At 48.5% G+C, this 18,512-nt stretch overlaps 1 protein-coding gene across 1 annotated transcript in view; it reads right to left on the bottom strand.

Annotated features, from left to right (window-relative positions):
- Nucleotides 1-1,232: 1,232 nt before the first annotated feature.
- The window catches only part of POU2F3 (POU class 2 homeobox 3), a 72,281-nt gene continuing 55,001 nt past the window's right edge, over nucleotides 1,233-18,512 (bottom strand). The window contains exons 6-13 of the mRNA XM_045555400.1: nucleotides 15,940-16,022; nucleotides 13,526-13,708; nucleotides 12,980-13,121; nucleotides 11,195-11,331; nucleotides 9,592-9,753; nucleotides 4,414-4,480; nucleotides 3,103-3,238; nucleotides 1,233-1,767 (exon numbers count right to left, since the gene is read on the bottom strand). Coding sequence (XP_045411356.1) covers nucleotides 1,728-1,767; nucleotides 3,103-3,238; nucleotides 4,414-4,480; nucleotides 9,592-9,753; nucleotides 11,195-11,331; nucleotides 12,980-13,121; nucleotides 13,526-13,708; nucleotides 15,940-16,022 — 950 coding nt within the window. The 3' untranslated portion in view covers nucleotides 1,233-1,727. The remainder of the gene's footprint in view (nucleotides 1,768-3,102; nucleotides 3,239-4,413; nucleotides 4,481-9,591; nucleotides 9,754-11,194; nucleotides 11,332-12,979; nucleotides 13,122-13,525; nucleotides 13,709-15,939; nucleotides 16,023-18,512) is intronic.

Consider the following 18,512-nt stretch of genomic DNA (forward strand, 5'->3'; position numbering starts at 1 on the left):
ACAGGTCACTGTTAACTCAGCAATGGTAACTTTTTAAATTTGTATTAGTCTAAGAAAAACCACAAGGATAGCTTCCCTGCCCCTCGACCTCCTTGCCAAAAGTCAAAGCACATTCTGAAGCCAAATATATAGGATTCTTAAATTATCCTTTGTCTCAAATATTTATTGCTTTCCATTGTAAACGATGAATAATTGACATTTGAGATATCTGAACCATGAGATATCAGCCTCAGCCTCCAACTCTTGAATCTCCAAATGACTTCACCTTAAACATGCACCATTTTCTCCCTTCCAAAATGAGGACACCAATCTCTTGCCTAGTCTGCCCTCAAGGCTGTTCCACCACAAAGAGTAAGAACTCTGAGCTCTTCAGGGTCCTGTAATAACGTATGGCATCTTTAGCTTCAGGGTGGGGAGTAATGCACCTAATGAACCAACCTGAAACATTTGTCCCTGTCCCATCTCCTTATATGCATTCACATCCCCCCCCACAACAAAAAGGCAAAAAACAACAATCTAAACCTCTTATCAACAGTGGAATAGCTTTTATAATCACTATACAAATTTCTTGAGGAACACAGAGATTCCTTTGAATCTCACCAGTTTCCTGGATGTGTAGCCTTTTTTTGAAAAAAGCAACCATTTCTGGAATGACTTCATGTTACATCTCTACACACTGGCCCACAAAGAAGGAGACTCTATGAATAACATTCCCGAAAAAGTCAACAAAGATTCCCAGCCCACGTGGGAACTCTGTGGAAGTTAGCACAGTATTTCACACTTTGGTATTTTTTCCTTTCTTTTTTTCTTTTTTTTAAAAAAAGAAGATAAAATATTACAGAGACGTCTTCAAAATTCACACCTGAGTTAAACATTTTGCTGGAAAATTCCACATTAAGGAGAGAAGAACATAATGCAAAAATAGGAAAGGGCTATATACAGGTATTTTGCCAGCATAATTGTTGTGTGTTTGCTCTTGCGTTCTTCCTTTCCTGCAGCCAAGAGAAAGGAAAGAAGACGGATAAGGAGAAACAGACAGAGAGAGAAAAAAGCACTCCTGAACTCTGGGCAGATGTGAGCAGAGAGAAGAGCCCCGGTGGGCAGAGCAATGTTCCTGTGGACCAGGAGGACAAATACATTTGGTTGTAGAAAAGGGTGTGAGGTTAAAAAGAAAATAGGGTGAAATGAAGATTCAGTCAGAAAAACTTTCTGAACAGAGAAAACATCAAGGCTTTGGTGGAGATATCAGATTCAAATGTTTGCACAGATTTAGGGATCAGTCCAGGGATTGTAGCTAACTTCAGAGTCAAAACCATTATCTCGCCTTCTGGTAGTTTGATACGCCAGGCAAACGGCTGTCCCCAGAAGCCCACAGATGAGTTGGAGAATAATAGCAAGAAGTTCTTTCTCTGAAAGACTATTGCCACAGTGAAGCCGTCTAAAGTACGTGAAACTAGAAGGTAAGGTCACAGGCAAGGAAGGTGAAAATGGTAAACTCCTAGGAGGGGTTATGTGTTTCAAGGGCAATTAGAAGTCAGAACATGGTTCAATCACAGTTTGGATCTCTGGAGGCCCTTGCTCCTGCAGAAGGTAACAGTTTGGGTTCATTGACAATAGGGATTTTCTTTCGCTCTTCTGAAAGTAATCTGTCCATACACAACAGGCATGACTCCCTTCCTTCCAGTGGCCAGTATGGGGCAGGGTGCAGTAGGGGAAACTTTTTGGTCTCAGTGGAGGTAGGTGGGATGATTCCATCGGTACCAAGATCTGGAAAGAAGAAAGAAACAAGTCAATCATAAAGCTACTCATATGATGCGGGAAGACAGGAGTGGGGAGTGACTGCCAACAGTTGCAGGGGTTGTTTTGGGGATCATGAAAATGTTCCAGAATTAGATAACAATGATAGTTGTACAACCTTGTGATTATATGAATATTAAAAATTACTGAACAGGCTGTATGTGGTGGGTCATGCCTGTAAACCTAGCACTCTGAGAGGCTGAGGAAGGAGGATCACTTGAAGCCAGGAGTTTGAGACCAGCTTGAGCAAGAATGAGACCCTGTCTCTACAAAAAATAGAAAAATTAGCCAGGTGTAGTGGTGTGCATCTGTAGTCCCAGCTACTTGGGAGGCTGAGGCAGGAGGATCGCTTGGGCCCAGGAGTTTGAGGTTACAGTGAACTATGATGATGCCACTATACTCTACCAGGGTGACAGAATGAGACTCTGTCTCAAAAAAACCCCAAAAACTAGTGAATTGTACACTTCAAAATGATGAATGTTGTGGCATTCATCAAATGTTTCAAAACAACTTTTTAAAGCTACCAATATATATTATAATATATATTATATTACATATTTCTCTCTCTCTCCCCCTCCATTGACCCTCCTTCCCTTTCTGTCTCTCCCCATGGGGGTAGGCGAGGAGTTCCAACTTTTTGGGCTATTCAACAATTGGCCAATAAGAGCTGCAGCTTTGCTGAACTGCCTGAATTTGGACAAGTGGATTTATCTCTTCCGATAAGCTTAGGTCGATAACCTATCGCCTAACTTTCCAATCTCTGGTTTGTTCTGAATCAGGACAGAATCTCTCTCTCTCAAGGCATCAGTTCTCAAAATACTTTTTGGAGTAGATTCTTTGGTTCATGAACTAAGGCCCAGGAGGCAGGAGGCGGCACAACTTCCCTCTCTCCCTAGGTCAGCCACTCTTGAAGCCAGGCTTTTCTTTGTGCGTAAGCTCTAGACTCGCATCAGAACACCCTGAGAACTAGGTCCCTGGCATGAAGCAGAGCACTCCTAAGCCCAGCAAAGGACCTGGCCCTTTCTGACAAGAGTGTTTGGAAATTTCCACCCTTCAAAGTGAGGATGGAAATTTTGGCTTTGTTGACATCAGCTCCTTGCCAGGACTGCTCACTAGCCGAAGCTTCTTTTTAAAATCCCCACTCCCTAGGGATAAAGTCCAGTCTGGCTCTCCACTCTGTCCTCTCCTACCCCACGTTCCCTTCCTCCAACCCTGTGACAAGCTTTCTTTCCCAAGGCATTGACCCAACTTCTCACACGTCCCTTGGCCCTGCTAGGATGTCTCTGCACTCTCCCCTCCTCTTACCCTGAAGAGTTAAAGCTGGAGGAGGAGTTCACTGCCGCTTTGGAGTTATTTTGAGTTGCAGTGGGGCTGCTGGCATGGAGTCCTGAGCCAGGAGACGAAGGCCTGCTGCTGTTCCCAGGGGAACAGGATGACGTTACTGAGGACAAGGAGAGGCAAAAACAAGAGGAAAATAATGCTGCTGGGTCCTGGGCCCTCGTGACATGGCCCTTCAGACACTTGATTTCCTGGTGTATCCCCAAAGGTACCTCACCCTCTTCCTACCCCCCACCCATCCGCCCACCTCCCATCACGTTAGCATCAACTTCTGCCCGTCCCCAGAGGGGCTCTCATGGCAAATGCTCTCTGCAGCCCAGGCCCTTGAGAGTGGTGCGGCTGGTTCTGCAAGTCCAAGACTTGCCAAATGCAAGAAGGACAGATGCCAAAATCATCCTACTCCAGGACACACCCTGGGCTGGGCATATGCAGCCCCAGACCAAGAGGCAGGAGGAGGAAAAGAACAAGAAGGAAGGAAGAGAGGAGGAAAGAAAGTGCACAGGGAAGGAGGAGAAGCTAGGAGCACAGTTAGGGATTGCCAGCCTCCTCCAGTTTCCCATCTCCACAAAGAAAAGGTGCATGGTCTTCTAGAAAGAGCACTGAACCAGGAGTGAAGGGACTCGAGTCTTGTCTCGGTTCCAGGCCACTCACTAAACAGCTCTATGGCCTGTGCTGACTTGTTTTACTTCCCTGAAACTCATTTTCATCCTCTGTAAAATGGCAATGGCAGATTTGGATTAATTCTTGTGTTTATGTCTCCCCAACTGTGTTCTGTCGATAGGGTGACATATATTTTACCATCCAACTAAGACACTAAAAAGTAGAAGGAAGTGCCATTGATAATTATGTCAGGACATGCGGCAGACACTAGGACTGTCCTGGGCACACTTGGACATATGGTCACCCGATCTAGTTTCTTTGAAATTGTATAGGTACTTTTTGAAACATAGAGAAATTTAGTTTGTAGAAAACTAGTCTGGCAAGCCCTGCCTTCCTTCAGCCTTCCATACAGCTTCTGTTGGAATGTCCTATGCACATGAGTGCTAGGAAGTGCTGCAATTAAAACAAAACGAAAAACAAACACACACTTGTCTGAACTTTGCTTACATCAGCATTTCCCAAACTTAAATGATCATGGAAACTTTGTTTTATCCCAGCACAGATTTTAATATCCTTAGAAATATATTTAGGAAAGGCTGACTCAGGTGCCTTTCAGTTCTAATATCCCGCATTTAAAGGAATTCTGATGTTATTCAGAAACTTCATTTTAAAGCTCACCTGTTCCAGGCATGGTGCTGTGGACAGGAGGGACAGAGAGGGGGCCCAGAGACCCTGAGGGAGAGACCTGAAAAACAAGAGCAGCTCGTAAATGTTCATTCCTGCTTCCTTCTCCAACTCGGGGTCCTTCTCCAAGGACCCTGGGCCCAGGCTCTGCAGAGACCAGGGCTTGGCTTCCTTGATGATGTCTTAGTCCCAAACCTCTGCTCCGTCCTCCTTTTTATAGGAAGGCCTCTGGACCACAAACAGGCATCCAGCTCCAGCTCCACTCTGCTCCGGAAGCTCCCCAGTGCCGACGCCAAGCCCTCCCCTCCCTGCCGTGTGTCCCCTGGCAAGGTTTCTTTGGCACTGCCAAGCCGAAGGCTGCCTTGCCGGGTGCCCTGGCAGTGAGAAGAGCAAGCCTCTTGGACCGTGCTGTGGCAGGTGCTGCTAGCCGCCTGCCTCTCTTCTGGTCTCCATTTCTTCCTTCCTAAAATAAACCCTGCTTTTGCTCAGAGTAGCAGAGTGCCCAGCCCCAGAAACTCTGTTTTAGACTTTCCCACCTTGATGAATGAATGGACCATGCAATCTCCAGAGATCACTGGAGGAGCTGAACTTTGCTCTCGGAAGCTTTTCATTCTGCCCTGGAGACCTCCTAGCACCATCTGCTCTGAGATTAGAAAGAGACCTATGATGATTTAACCTCCCATGCAATTCAGGAACCTCCACCTCACTATTGCTATCCTGGAACAACCCAGAATAAGATAGAATAGAAAGAATGGACATTAGAATCCAACAGATCTGGGAGTAAGACTTGGTTCCACCACGTGACTTTGGGTGAGTTACCTAACCCCACTGAGATTTGGTTTTCTCATCCATAAAACAGCAGCAATACCTCCTTTATATTTTCTTCTACTTCAGATCTAATGAGATCACGTCCACAAAGCTTCCAACCTAATGGCTGGCAAGAAGTCCCGGCTTGTTAAATATGAGTTCCCTTCCTTCCTGAAGGAAGAAGCTGTCAACTGCTGTATTATCTCTAGATGTTATCAACTCTTCTTTTGAGCTATCATCTGGATACTGTCACTACCCCTCATTCTTCTCATGCTGACAGGGGAAGCCTGGACCAGTGTTTTCAGAGGATTTTGAAAGGCAGTTCTGCTCAGGGACCTGTGATTTGATATTCCTCCCCTCCCTGATTTGGAAGATCCCATCCAAACAGGACGCAGCATGTACTGATCTCCTCCTTAATCAGCAAGGGTTCTCACTGCATGCATTTGCCTTTCCTCAGACAATGAGCCTCCTCAGGAGGATGGGGTGAGACGGGTGAAGGGCGGAGACGGGTGTGGGGTATGGTTTGGAAGGGTGGCAGAGTAGTAAGAGATGTTATCAGTAATCTCTCTCCCTCTTCTCCTCCTTCCTCCCTGCTGCCACACCCAAGAAAGTTGTTTTTAAATAAATAATAATGTATTGAGTCACTGTGACCAGCTACTTCTATTTCCTTCTAGAGACAGGCTAATATATGCATATGCAAATATAAATATACTTGTATATGATTCCCCCTTTTTTATTTTACACACACACACACACACACACACACACACACACACAGAGACCTATGTATATGGTAGTATTCTGCCCACACTGGTCTGCACCACTTTGCCTTTTTTGGTTCCTGAATTAACTAGATCATTTCATACCAGAAGCAGAAGAAACTATAGCCCGGTCCCAAGGGACTGTCTCAATGAGATCTGAGAAGACAGGATCAGGACATTTTCTCTGTCCTCTTCCTTCATGGCATCACAAGTATTAGTGTAACCATTTATTTAATGTCTTTCTGCCCCATTTGGCTGCAGACTTCATGACGGCAGGATAATGCCTGTGTGGTTCCCGGCTGCATCCTCAGGGCCTTCTGCGGTGCTCAAAAAATGTGCGTTGAACAAGTGCTGATAACAAATGAGGCCCCTTCCCTGCTTCTCTAGGCCTCCCACTGTTTCCCTCCATGTTGGTGTCCTGGGTTGGAATTGAACCCAAGTGAAGACCTACTTCCCGTCTGCTCTAAACAAAGCCCCGTCTTTAAAGATTCCAAGGCTCCTGTGACATGGTCCAAGTTCCTTAATGTGGCCTACAATGCCTACATAACCCAGCCCCTCCCTGCCACTCCAGCCGCCTCATGCGCACTCTCCTTCACCCCCTGGCTCCCAGCCCATTCCAGCCGTCTCCCACCCCACCCCACACCACCACCAGCCTCTGAGCCTTGGCACACACCATTTCCTCTGTCTAGAACATTCTTCCCCACCCCCAACTCAGACACTTTCCTCATGAATGTCAATGGTGACATTCATTTTCCTGGAGTCAGTTTAAACATCATTCTTCAGAGAAGCCCCTGACACCCTGGACTAGGTCAGGTCCCTCAAATACCTGCTCATCTCCTCTGAAGCCTTCATCACAAAGAGCATCTGTTTAGCGTCTGTTTTCCCTGCTAGACTGTTGTTCACCACTCTATCCCCAGTGACAAACATATAGTGCGTGCTCGGTGAATATTTAAGGAAGGAATGATGAATGAATATCACGTTGCCTCCAGCCTGAAATGTTCAATGGCTCCTCCCAGCTTTTCGGTGATTTAGTATCCCTGGCCCACCATGATCCAGCCCTTATCAACCTCTCTGATTTTTAATCCCAAATCCCTGGCTCCAGCCACATTGAAATGCTTGTGATTCTCAAATAAATCATGTTGTTTTACAATTCTGTGCCTTCTCGCAGCTGTTCCTTCTGCCCGATACTCTTGCTAATTCCTAATCTGTTCTCAAACAAATTAGGCGTCTGCCCTCCAGACCCCATTTGGATTTGGGTGTCTTTCTTCTGGGTTCCCATAGCACCCCTGTAGGGCTCAGCCCTGTGCAACACCCCTCACACCTACTTGGTTGCAGTCTCCTCCCTGATCCTCTTCCTTTGCCCATGGGGTTCTTCAGGGTTGGGACATGGGCCTTCCTCTTTGCTTCCTCCATATAAACTCCATGGGTGAGTCCCTCCTCACCCAGGCTTTCAGCCACTGACTGTATGCTTGTGTCTCCTCATCCACGGCCCCATCCCAGCCTTCCCTCCTGACCTCCAGACCCATAATCCAGGTGCCCAGGGACGTTCCTACTTGGGTGTCCTGCAGGCCTCACTGTACATCATAGTGACATAGAAACTGAAATCATCACTTCTCCCTGCTTCCAAACCAGCTCCTCCCTGTCTGCTTGTTCCACAAATGGCACCACCATCTCCCCACCTGGCCCAGCCTGAATGCTGGGCGTCATCTCAGAGGCTCTTCTTTTCATTACTGCTCTTCCTGCCCCCGCCCAACTTTCAATTTATTAACCAAGACCTAATTATCTCGTGAATCTCCCCTATCCCCTCATCCTTACCATGTGGGTTTGCTTTGTCCTCATTATTTCCCTACCAGATAGCTGCAGTCACGTCCCAACTGGGCTCCCTGCAACCGACTTGTGCCTCTCAAGCCACCCTTTATTCTGTAGTCAGAGTGATCATCTGAAAAAGCAAATCTGATCATGCCAATCCCCTCCTTGAAACCCTCTAGGGATTCTCCCAAACCCTGGGTTCCTCAGCGTTGCACACAGTCCCTTCCTAGTTGGGCCCCTGCCGATCTGTCCAGCCTCACCTTTCCACATTCCTCCACGAGGGACCACATGCAGTCCCAGGAATGCACTGCACATTCTCTGCTCCACACCACCACGTTCGTGAGAGCTCTGCCTCTCGCTGCTTCTTGTCCTTTTAGACTCAGCACAGCCATTAATTATCACCTTGGGGAAGCCTGCCCTAAGCGCCACCTCCAAAGGTTTCTTAGCTGCTGCTCCTAAGTCCTCCTAGAGAGATGGTCATGTTGTTTATCATTCATTTATTTGTCTGCTCCTCTGCTAGGCAGGGAGGTCCTCTGGGACAGGAAACACATAGTATTTATCTTTGTATCCCCAGCCGTCAGCACAGAGACCAATATACAGATGGTGGATGGATGATGAAAGAATCAACAGTGGTATAGTTTGTATGAGACAGTTATGTCCTACCCTGACAACGCTGAATTTCACCCAAGCACAACATCATTATCTCCAACTCCTTTAACCTTCAGCCATCATCATGCCCAGAGAAGGAGAACCTTCTACCCCTACCCTCCCGGTACCATCTTGCCCTGGATGGAGAAGATACTTCCTATTCCCCAAACTTCCATGTCTGCCTGGGACTCCAAAGTATTCCCAGCCCTGGCCTCTTCTCTCAACACCAGAGTCACAGATATAACTCCTTGATTCTTCCTCTTGGATGTCTAGTAGGCATGTCCAACTTAACATGACCAGCCTCAGATTCTTAGCTTTTTTCCTCAAACCTGCTCTTCCTGCAGTTTTCATCATTTCAGAATATGGTGGTACCTTCCAACCTGTTGCTCAGACCAGAACCCTTATAGTCATCTTTGCCTCACTTCTCACAGTCCCTATCTGAGCACATCTTGTTGCTCCACAGTCAAAGCATGCCCAGAATGCAACTCCCCCTCTCAGCACCATGGCTCCCAGCCTAGGCCAAGCCTCCGCCACTGATCACAGTGACCCTCCTAGCTGGTCTCCCGCTGCCACACAGGTTATTCTCCGCACAGCAGCCCGTGTCACCAGCTCAGGCTTCTCCGCCTGCAGCTCTCCAATGGCTTCTCCTTCTACCTAAACTGAAAGCCAGGGTCCTTTCAGTGGCCCCTAAGAGCTTGGGTGGTCTGCTCCCTATGCCTCCACTGGCTTCCTCTCCTGCTTCTCACCCCCCAGCCCGCTTGCTCTGCCCCGGCTACACTGGCTTCCTTGCTGCTCCTCAGACATGCTGGGTATTTTCACCTGCTGGTCCCTCCACCTGGAACATTCTTCCCCCAGATATTTCATTCCTTTACAACTCTAGGTCTCCACTCAAATGCCGCCTTATCAAGGAGGTTCCCCTCTGACCTCCCTTTTAAAAGAGCATCTCCCCACTATCACTTCCTACCCCTTCACCCTTCTCCAGTCTGCACAGCATATATATTTTATACACAGCTTCTCTTTGCTTATTTATTTACTGCATGCCCCGTCCCCTCTGTCCCCCAACCACCACCTTTCCCAGGATGGGGAAGACTCTTTGCCCTCCAGGTATCTTGTCCCCTAGTGCTTGGCAGCCAGCTTGGCCACTCACCAGCCGGGAATTGTAGATGGGTGATTTGATGGGTGTGGCCACAGGGCAGTTGATTCGCTTCTCCTTTTGGCGTCGGTTGCAGAACCAGACCCTTACCACCTCCTTCTCCATGGACAACTGCTCTGCAATCATGGAGATTTCCTCTGAGCTGGGTTTGGGGTTCTACAGGGACCGAAGGGACAGAGTGTGGTCAAGAGGAGGGAACTGGGGCTGGGGGACAATGTTCCCAAGAAGCAGGATAAAACAACAAATGGATCAAAAGCTTTAGAGTCAGACCTAGGATGGAATATTGGCTTTATCACTTACTGTGTGTTCTCAGGAAACTTTCTTAACCTTTCTGAGCCTCAGTCTTATCAACTATAAAATGAGAATAATCATGTCCACCATATTGGATTATTGTAAGGATTAAATGAAAAAGATGTGTGTATACTGCCAAGCGCAGGGCCTGCCACAGAGTAGAGGCTCCATAAATGTAGCCTGTCTTCTCCAACTTCTTTCTTCAGGAGCAGTTCTGATGAGAGGAGCCCATGGATGAGTTACATGGGGCAGGCAGAATCCCCAGAACACACGCTCCCCTCTGTGCTCCTTCCTCATGACCTGACACTCTTCTCCCTTGTCATTTCTTCCTGCTCTCCTATCCCAAAATGGGGAATGAGAGAGCTGAAACACGTGGCCCTGTCAGGATGTGGGCCAGATATACATAAGGTGGCCACTCCCTCGTTCTGGTGTCTCCCGCTCAGCCTTCAGTTTTGGCCCCTTTCCCCCAACTCCCGCATTCTCCCTTAATCGTGCAACTCTGAGAATCCCAAAAAGAAGGAAAAGCCAGTTCCTGTCTTCCTGCCAGCAGGATGTGGCCACCAAAGCCTCGAGCCAGATGCTCTGGGGGATCTGCCTGGGCCTTCAGAGGCGAACGGTACCTACAGAGGGTGTGGAGGCTGGGACCTAAGGGGCCCTGACTAGAAGCTGTGTGGAGCACACCTGTTTCTCCCTCTTCTGTCCCCCGGCTCCCACGGGGCTCATAGCTTCCGCATGCTGGCTCAAGAACATGTCTTCGCTACAAGTTCAAAAAAATGTGCATGTACAATATGATCACAACTATTTAAATGTACACGGAAAAAAGGAATAGAAGGAAATGCATTCAGATGGCACTTGGTGGTGGATTTTTTTCTGCTTCCCTGTACTTTCCAAACTGTTTACAATAGGCATTTATTACATTTATAATTAGAAAAGTACAAAATGTAGAAATAGATAATTTATATACAATGCCCTGGCTTTGCTCTCTTTAGATAGACTGGATACAGAGATACACTGTCTCCCGGGACCCTGTATCCCATTCTTTAAATCTCCCAGTGAGAAAAACAATGGGCCCTAAATAGATGTCAGGGCAAGAGGGGTCAGTGAGGGAAGAAGTTCCTGGAACCTGAGAGGAAGGGCAGCCTTTCCCTCAAATATCTGGGCACCTGGCAAGGGACAATGTACTTTCTGACCATTTCCCGGGGCCATGTGAGGTGGGCAGGGCTCGGTGCCCAGGGGCCTGTGCCGGGCCCTGCTGGCCCACCTGCGTGGGGCTGCCCACCCGCTTCCACCCAGAGGAGCTGCTCACGTCTTGAAACCTCTTCTCCAGAGTCAGGCGGATGTTGGTCTCAATGCTGGTCCGTTTCTTCCTCTTCCTGCCAAACACTTCGCTGAGGGTGGGATATGAGCTGGGCGTGCTCACCGAGGGGTCTGACGGAGAGGACTCTAGGGAGGTGGAGGAACAAAGGAGGCTCAGAGAAGGGGACGAGTGGCCTGTCAAGGCCCTGCCTTAATGAACTTGAAGTCCAACGACCCTGCCCAGTGGGCTCTGGGGTGGCATTTTCAGGAGCATCCCCACCCCCAAAAAGGGCCCCAGAACAGACTGAAACTTCTGCTTCTCCTCGTTGCTCTGGGCAAAGGTCTTGCATGACCCACACAGTGGCATTTCCAGTGTTTGTGGTCACGGTTCAGGGGTGCCCAGACATCGGCGGCACGCGTGGGTGTGAGGAGCTATGGCAGGGCTCCTACAAGTAACCCTCACGAGTCTGCTTTTTACAGAGAGGGCTGGATGTGAATACCGAGTAAAATGTGGAAAGAGATTCTCAGCCAAAAGCGATTCTGAGCCACTTGGTGGCAGAATGTTGGTGTTGGAGCCACTTTCTTGTTAGCACAAATGTTGGCGCTAAGGCTGTACGATCCGCAGGAGGGATATCCCTCAGGAAGGATGGAGGCAGCAGATGGGGACCATACTAGAAATGATCTAGAAGGCCCTTTCCCAAAGAGTCTAAGACCCTCTGGTCATTTCTGTCACTTCGGTGCTTCGAAGAAAGCTGTCTAAGGGACAGCCTGCTGGGGGAGCTTCCTCGCCTCTCCCCTGCTTCCGTATCAGGGACTTGCACAGGGATCACCCCGCCGGCTGCCCACCCTGCCCCTCCCCCTCCACAGAAGCCACTAACCCACAGGTATCCACTGGACACAGCCCAGCCACGGGGACTGGCTCACTCCCACCCTCTCTACCTAGTCTGGTGGTTCTCAACCAGGGGTGACTCTGCACTACCACCACTCCCCCTGGGGACATTTGATAATGCCTAGGGACATTTTTGGGTGTTTCAGCTGGGGGAGAGTGCTACTGGCAGCTAGTGGATAGAGACCAGGGACACTGCCAAACATCCTGCAACACATAGGCCAGTTCTCCACCGGAATTATTTGGCCCCCAAATATCCATAATGCCGAGGCCGAAAGACCCCATCCTAACACCAAACTCATCTATGCATTATTCCAAATGCTCTGTTCCCTGGTTTATAGCCTTGACCTCTGGGAATGCACCCCCCCCCCCCCCACAGCCACACCGCACTGAATCCTCCTGCAAAGCCCACTCCTGCTGTAAGGCTTTCATGGCCAGTCTGGATTGCAGCAACTCCCTGTCCACCGAACACCTACTCAGGAATTAGTAGTAAACTGTTAGCAAAGACCTCGTGTTGTGCCTGTGGTCTCCCCCTCCCTGTGAGACTCCAGAGGGTCCACTGCCCTATCTCCCTGACCTAGACCTATTCCAGACAGTAATTTGGGTAAGTGTGTCTGCTCTGAAGACCCAAACATGATCTCTGAGCTGTGCTAAAGTCCATGCCAGGCTTGGAATGGGGGCAAGTCTTCATGGCCATGTCCTCCGGAGGGCTTTCTCAGTAATAAAGCTGACATTTTTGTCTCCACCTGTCCGTCTCCTGTGAATTATTTCTCACTTGGTTCCAGGCTTAGGAGGAGAAGAAAGGGGTACTATGTCTCAACCCCCTAAAGCCCCGACACAGACAAGTCACTAGCCCTTTCCCATGGAGTCCCCCAGGGCTCTTTGCATCCTCGTTTCCCCGAGGCCTACCTGCATCATTCAGCCACTTCTCCAGCAGCGGCTTGAGCTTGCACATGTTCTTGAAGCTCAGATTGAGGGCCTCAAATCGTGAGATGGTAGTCTGGCTGAAGTCATTGCCATACAGCTTTCCCATCGCCAGCCCTACGTCTCCCTGTGCGTGGGGACCGAGAAGGAGGGACATGAGAGACAGCCGCCTCCTCTTCTTTGCCCACATCCCCCACCATTCTAGCACCTATCACACCCCCAACCAGAACTGTCAAGCACCCATCCATGCCCTCAGCTCCTTTCCAAGTCTTCTCCCTCTAAGATGAAGAATTGGTTTAGACTCCAAGTGGACCATGCCCCCTGCCCTACTCTCAGTCCTCTCACTTCCACCAGCGATGTCCTCAGTTTCCTTACCAATGGCAACTGTGCTCTATCCTCCAGGAACCCAGGGACACGATAATCTTGCCCCAAATACATTGAGACTCATGTTGCTCTTGAAACCTGCACTTGGGAAGCCCATTCCCTACTCACTCAATTCAGTTTCTTCTATCTCCTCCCCCAAAACCAAACCTGTGTGAAGCCCAGCTTAATCCGCCTCTGCTTGAAGGTCTTGGCAAACTTTTCCAGCTCCTCGAGGTCTCTGGGCTCGTCAGCCCCTCCAGAGTTGGGTAGATGCTTGGGCACTGGGAGATGCTGGGAAGCTTCCAGGTGGGGTTCTAAAGAGGATCCTGGCAGCCCAGGGCACCCAACTGCCTAATAGGGGGCACACACCAAGCAGATTCACAAAGATCAACAGATTGAACGACATTTTCTGATATTTTTTTACTAATAGACCCACTTAGAAGATGACGGATCCCTGGATACATTTGAGTCCTATGGTTTCAATATGGAAGTGGAAGCTGGAGTTTCTGTGAAGTATGTATAGCAAATAACTGAAATATCTGGAGTGGAAACAGTGCGAGTGCAGGGTAGGGAGGTGGCCCTTCTGGGTTTTAGGCTATGACTCACTGGTTAATTCTGAGGTTACTTCCTCCTTTCAGGTTCCCACCATAAAAGGAGCGAGTAGGGTTGTTTACAATGATTGCAAAAACAAATCACAGAATCGGACAAGGAAAAGGTTGTTTGCCTTGTCTGTTCTTTTCCACAAAGCAAGGGACCTGAGGTGTCCAACAGGCATTAACTGAAGATAACGGAGGACATCCAAGAACTCATGGCATTAGTAGAGCTTCCATAAAATTTCAAAATCTTATGAGTGCCATTTTATTTTCTAAACCACCATGAAAGTGTTTTGTTTTATCTTTAATCAAAGGTATTTTAATCTGTGCTATCTAAATGCACCTTGATCTCACTTGTAGTTGATAAGAGATATTCTTTCTTGAGTTTATTTTCATAGGAAAATATACCCTTAAACATAGAACCATGTTGTGCCCATTGGGGTCAGGAATGAATCCAATCTTGAAGACACCAACCATTCCGTAAAGGTAGAGTGGAATCCAAGCCCAGGGGCCCAGGCACTGTGTCTGACTCAGAGGCTACTGCCCATGTGGATAACTTGGGCTAAATTCACCTTCTTCTCTTCTCCCTGGTTTATTCTTTTCCTAGACTAGGATTAATATTACTCCTTCTCTCTTCCAAGATATGCAGGCTTACTATTCAGATAGGCATCCTTATGATGAAGAAGGTAAAAGGACCAGAGAGACGTCAAGGACTCTTTTCCCCAAAGATGGGTTTTTTTAGAACAGAATAGTTTGAAGCCATCATAAATTTAGTCTTATTTTATAGGGAGGAGGTGGCATAGACCAGACCCTCAGGACAAAGTTTTAGTCCCCTTTGAAACTTCCTTTCCATTAATTCATTTGTTATTAAGTTATCTGCAAGACCCTCACCCTCCCCTCTTCACATCCAATCAGTGGCCAAATTGCACTGATGCAACTTTCCAAAGCATCTCCTCATTTATCCCCTATTCTTACTACCACCACCCTAAGCCAATCCCTTATTACCCCTCCCCAGGATGACATTAATCAGCTTTTAAGTGGCATCTCTGATACCAGTTTATCCATGCTCAAATATCACAAGATATGAGGATTGATCTTGAATACTAAGATCTCTTCCAGCTTTAAGTCTGTGATTATGAGAGTCTGGGGAGGGCCTCCAGGAGGAGGTGGAAGAGCCGCTCATGACTCTGATTCCCTATTTCTTTTAACCACTAGATGGCGCCCTCTCCCTTCCAGGTGTTTTCTGTGGCCTCTCCAGCCCTCTCTAAAGCCAGGGCCTTTAGTGAGCAAGCCCTGGGTATCTCAGCACAGAGAAGGGACAGTACGATCTCTGCAGTCATTCCCAACCATTCCACATATCCATCTATGCAGAGCCATCTCATGCAACTGTGCAGGTTATTAACTGTACAGGGTCACACAAATCTGGGGAGGAGTGGCACTAAGTTCATGCCGCTGTCACCAAGTCATGCACCCTGGCAAAAAGGTGCTCTGCAAATAGCCCCTCCCCCAGACCTCAACCCGCCTGACCCACACTCATGCTCCCTGCAGGAGGCAGTCTGGAACAGCGGGCCAGAGGTCAGAGACACTGGCTTTGTGGCCTGGGATGTCAGGCCTATGATACTCCAGTCTTCCCCTTGGAGTTTGAGAGCACCTAGGCAGAGCTGGTAGTTGCTCCGGTATGTCTGGAAGGTTAGGTGTCCCCTGGTTCTCAGAGCAGTGATGCTAGTAGTGCCTGTTCAGGGCTGGGGTTCAGTATCTGCAGCATGGAGGAGGCTAGCCTGGAATTGGGATCTCTGGATTCTAATTCTGGCTCCACCAGTGTTACTGGGTAACTGGTGTCCCCAGGCTATAGCTTGGTTTTCCCCCTGTGCCGACAGGCATAGTCCACTGCTGTTGCCTCTTCCCAGAGGGGTTAGTGCCCTGTTAAAGGCATGGAGAAAAGCCAGTGGGCTAAACTCTGTTGAGAAAGGGAACAGGATGGTTGCTTACCTGGGACGCGAGGCCAGGCCCCGTCTGTGGGAGGAGGAGACTGCCTTGTTGCTGTGGAAAGGGGAGGAGATTTGGCTGCAGACCTGGGTGAGAGGGGAGGGACAAAGGAACAGAGGAATAAAATCCAGGCCATCTGAAAGACATGCTCTGCAACTCTGGAACCATGATCACTGTCCCCACCCCCTGCTCCCTACGGGCCCCTCAACCCACCTCAAGCCCCGTGGAGAGGCCCCCATGGCACTGCCAGGCATTTCCACATACAGGTGGAGGCCGGCCAGACACAGGGATAAACAGAGATGTAAACAGCAGTCCCCAAACCAGTCCTCCCGCCTGCCTGCCTGCTGGGAGAGGAGCAAGGGCTAAGGAAGGTCGAGATGACCTGCTGGGATCTGATTGCCAGGGCTGAAGAAACCCAGGAGGGGAGGGTGCAGGGGTGACTGCTGAGAACTCAAGCAGGAGCAGGAGCTGGGATGGCTCCAAAGGCCCAGTCGAGTCTGCGAGGATGTCAGCCCAAGCACGTGGGGCCATACAGCTCTAAAGGGCAGTGAGCCACTGGCCAGAGGCTCATGGCCAACCAGGACATTTTACACTTGGAAGGAAGGGCCGAGAGAGAAGGGAAGACCAAGGACTGAGCCTCTGGGAACCCAAATGAGTGGTATGGACTGTACCTGCTTGTTACACTGTCTGGGGATCTCCTTCTACTTCCTATCCAGGAAAACTGTACATGAAGGGGTTCTGCCTGGTTGGTGGCCATGACAAGTGGCCTCCCTCTTGTAAGGGCCACAGCCAGGACCTCTCATTCTCCCAGCAGGAGTGGAGCCATCAAACCACCAAAGCAGACAATGGGGCAGGTCACCCTAATCACTCAGCACAGAGGAGCACCTCGGGGCCTCTGTTGTCCCCAGGCTGTTCTAAGGTCACTGATGTACAGCATCTGCTGATGTTGACCTTTATGCTCTCTGGTCTCAAAAAGTTGGGGCTAGCCAGGCATGGTGGCTCACGCCTGTAATCCTAGCACTCTGGGAGGCCAAGGTGGGAGGACTGCTTGAGGACAGGAGTCTGAGACCAGCCTGAGCAAGAGCAAGACTGCATCTCTATCAAAAATAGAAAAAGTTATTTGGGTGTGGTGGTGCACATCTGTAGTCCCAGCTGCTCGGGAGGCCAAGGCAGGAAGATCACCTGAGCCCAGGAGTTTGAGGTTGCTGTGAGCTACGATGATGCCACTGCTCTCTAGCCTGGGCAACAGAGTGAGACTCTGTCTCAAAAAAAAAAAAAAAAAAAAGAGTTGGGGCTTAATTGTTCCTTGTTAAAATAAATAGGCAAGAAAGCTCTCATAAGGAACCCTGAACTAGGATTTCAGAGGCTTGAGTACTAACAGCAATTCTAATCTTTTATTGCATTTTGAAATGCACAAAGTCTTTTCACATACATTATTTCAAGTAACCCTCAATAATGTTGTGAGGTAGAGTTTTATTATTATTCCATTTTAATGGAGAAGGAAATGGAAGCTCAGAGAGGTTAGGTAAGTTTCTCAAGGACACACAGTTACTAATTATTTTTTTAACCAAAATGAATTTTTCTGACGCTAAATTTTGAATTATTTTTTCCCCTGCATCATAAACTGACCTCATTGGTTATATGCTTGAGCCATTTTCACATCACTCTCTGGTCTTTTGAAAATATATTGAATGAACTGTTATCTTCTCTCCCCTATTCCAGGAGCGTGATGTGTGTTGTTTAGCCAAAACATTATAAACACTTAATGCTTCAAATATATCCTCATTCATCCCAATAATATTGAGATGCCTTGGAAGCTAAATATAAAAACTGCAATTTGGGTAGGTGCTAGGATGGAAGGCATAGTCGTGTTTTGTTTGGAATCTGGATTTCCAAAGCTTCTAGTAGAAGCTTTGGGATTTGTACAACAGAGGAGAGTTTATACTTTCTCCATCACTTTTGGCCCTAGTTAGTGGAGATGGGAGTGGGAGAAACAGTATAGTGTGATGGTCAAGAGCATGGTTCTCAAACTGTTCTGGAACTTTCTAGTAGGTCAACAGAGGCATAATATGACTGACTACCTACTGCACAAGGTTATTTTGAGGAATGTCAAGAAAATCCTTCAGCAGAGCTCCGGGCACATCGTGCTCAAGAAATACTAGCTATTATTATTAATAGTTTAATCTGTTTGCTCTTGGCCAGGAAGTCACTTCCCTGCCAAAGAAAACCTGAAACCTTTTGTACAACCTGTGGGTGGCACTGCTGCTCTATCCAGACAGCCAGGCTTCCAGGAGGTAAGTCTGCATCCCTGTCCAGGAGAGACTTCCGAGGAATTGGGACTTGTGTGTGCTGCATTTACCAGGGTGCTTCTCCGTCCTTGTACTGCCCAGCCCTCCACCACTCCTGCACCTTCCGTCTCAATTCTCCATGAGATTGAGCAGGAGGCTGGGAAGCGGAAGCAGAGGAGACGGAGCCTGGAGGAGCACTGCTGGGGTCCCTTCCTCAGACCCCGAGATGGACAAGCTACCCTAAATACCAGAGGGGTGAGCGACCCACCTGTGCTCTGCAGGTAGGCT

This window comes from Lemur catta, chromosome 7, assembly GCF_020740605.2.
Source record: "Lemur catta isolate mLemCat1 chromosome 7, mLemCat1.pri, whole genome shotgun sequence".
Taxonomy (NCBI): domain Eukaryota; kingdom Metazoa; phylum Chordata; class Mammalia; order Primates; family Lemuridae; genus Lemur; species Lemur catta.